This window comes from Mastomys coucha, chromosome X (assembly GCF_008632895.1).
Source record: "Mastomys coucha isolate ucsf_1 chromosome X, UCSF_Mcou_1, whole genome shotgun sequence".
Taxonomy (NCBI): domain Eukaryota; kingdom Metazoa; phylum Chordata; class Mammalia; order Rodentia; family Muridae; genus Mastomys; species Mastomys coucha.
This window is the reverse complement of record NC_045030.1, coordinates 96,883,294-96,885,683: the sequence shown is the minus strand read 5'-3', so window position 1 is coordinate 96,885,683 and position 2,390 is coordinate 96,883,294. Positions and strand designations below refer to the sequence as shown.

The following is a 2,390-nucleotide window of genomic DNA, read 5'->3' as shown; positions in this document are numbered from 1 at the left end:
GCTACCTGCCCTTGCTAAATCTGACTGGAGCCTGTCCTTCCTGAGATCCTGGTTGTGTCAGAACTCCTTAGAGTCAAGGTGTCTCTGTGATCCTGTGGTTCTGGGATCCTGGGATCCTGTGCTTGTTAGATCACTTGGGAGTGTGGCTTTCTCTGTTTTTTGTGGGACTGGCTGCAGAACTTGCACCCAAGGTCTGCTCAGAACACTAACCCAGACAGACCGGAAGGAACTCGAATCACTGGGCTGGCCCTGTTCCTGTGTGTCTGGTCCCGTTGGTCCCAGTTACTCCTAGTGTTGAGACAGATGTTGGTTCCTGCTTACCTCTGATCTTGGGTGTGTCAGAGCACCTGGGAGTGGAGCTTACTTTGAGAGTTGTGGGACTGGCTGTGGAGCTTGTGCCCAAGCTCTGCTCTGGACCCCAGCCCAGACAGACTGGAAAGAACCCAAGTCAATGGGCTGGCAGAGTTCCTGTGTGCCTGGTCCCGCTGGTCCCAGTTACTCCCAGTGTTGGGACAGATGTTGATTCATTCTCATCTTGATCCTGGGTGTGTCAGAGCGCCTGGGAGTGGAGCTTCCTCTGGGTGTAGTGGGACTGGCTGCCTATTATTTTTCAACATTAACTAATAATGAGGCTAGACTCTGAGGGAATTCATTCATGTTATCTGGTTTAGACAGGAATGATTTGAAAGAAGTATTATTTCCTTTTTGCAAGCATATTAATTGTTTTCAGTGAGCCTCATTATTTAGGTTTAAACATGCATTTTCATATAGAGGACATATTGTGTTTCCTTCTTTTTTGTCCAATAATTATTGGTAGGTATTAGTTCAAGTTAAGTGGAAAATAAACCTATATGGTATAGTTGGCTGTAGGTGTATTGTGAATTGTTTTTCCCCCTTCTGTTTAAAGAGCAGTTAGAAAGAAAGAACAATGTTTAGAAAACAAGATAAATGGTAGTGTCTTTTCTTAACTGTGTTAATCTCTCAAGAAATATGCTTTGGGTGCAGAGAATTGAAAGTAGGGCATCATATTTGCAAAACACACCATACTCTCAGAGCCTCAAGGGAAATATTTTATCTCAGTTATTTAACTTCACTAAAAATGATATGCTGATAATGATTCTAATGTTTTCTATTTTTACCTAGAATCTAAGTCTAATGAAAAATGAAGAAAAGAAAAGTCTGTTTGATCCCAGTGGGGGAAAAGGTACAAAAGAATATTTATACAATGATCAGAAAATATACATCTTGGTTCCAGGCTCACAAAATGACTATCCATATGATCTTTCGCAAGCCATTTACCACTTGAAAGCCTCAGTCAATTCATGTATAAACTACTTTTTTTTAATTTATAAGTTATTTTAAGTAATATTATATATGAAAGAGCCCTGATGATGACTATATAAATTTAAAAGAGAATATATTGTTGTTTGGCTGATTTTAAAAGCCATGACAAAACGTCAAAAGGATACAGTCTAAGTTTTTTATTTTTCACGTGACACTAAAAGTTCTCTTTTGCTTGTCAGTGATGGTGTATTCTTTTAATCCCTGCACTTGGAAGACAGAGGCAGGCAGATTTCTGAGTTCAAGGCCAGCCTGGTCTACAGAGTGAGTTCCAGGACAGCCAGGGCTACACAGAGAAACCCTGTCTCAAAACAAACAAACAAAAAGTTCCTTTTTCAGAAATCAGTCATTTACTGTTTACTAAGCCCAATCATTCACATTTAACCTTATATTTTATGGATAATGTAATCTACCAAATTTATGTTCTATTGGTTAGTGTGTCCTTCATTCTAAAAGTGTATTTGAATGCAATTAGAACTCTTTTCCTATACAGAAGTACCAAAAATTGATAGCCTATTGAAAGGCTGATAGGATAATAGGTATAGAAGAGAGTGAAGACCTCCAACTTAAAGGGCCAGTAAATATCTTCAACAAAAGTATAGAAGAAAACTTCCCTAACCTAAAGAAAGATGCCCATGAACATACAAGAAGCCTATAGAACTCCAAATAGACTGGCAGAAAAAAATAATTCCTCCTGCCATATAATAGTCAAAACACCAAATGCATAAAACAAAGAAAGAATATTAAAAGCACTAAGGGAAAAAGGCCAAATAACATATAAAGGCAGACCTATCAGAATTACACCAGGCTTCTCACCAGACACTATGAAAGCCAGAAGATCCTGGGCAGATATCATATAGATCCTAAGAGAACACAAATGCCAGCCCAGGCTACTATACCCAGGAAAACTCTCAATTACCTTAGATGGAGAAAACGAAGTATTCCATGACAAAACCAAATTTATACAATATATTTCTAAACATCCAGCCCTTCAAAGGGTAATAAATGGAAAACTTCAACACAAGGAGGGAAACTACATCCTAGAAAAA

General features: G+C 38.7%; 1 protein-coding gene across 1 annotated transcript in view; it reads left to right on the top strand.

Moving 5' to 3' along the window:
• Nucleotides 1-2,390, top strand: part of LOC116086963 (heat shock factor protein 3-like) — a 72,182-nt gene that overhangs the window by 67,045 nt on the left and 2,747 nt on the right. The window contains exon 11 of the mRNA XM_031365276.1: nt 1,144-1,204. Within this exon, the coding sequence (XP_031221136.1) occupies nt 1,144-1,204 (61 nt within the window). The remainder of the gene's footprint in view (nt 1-1,143; nt 1,205-2,390) is intronic.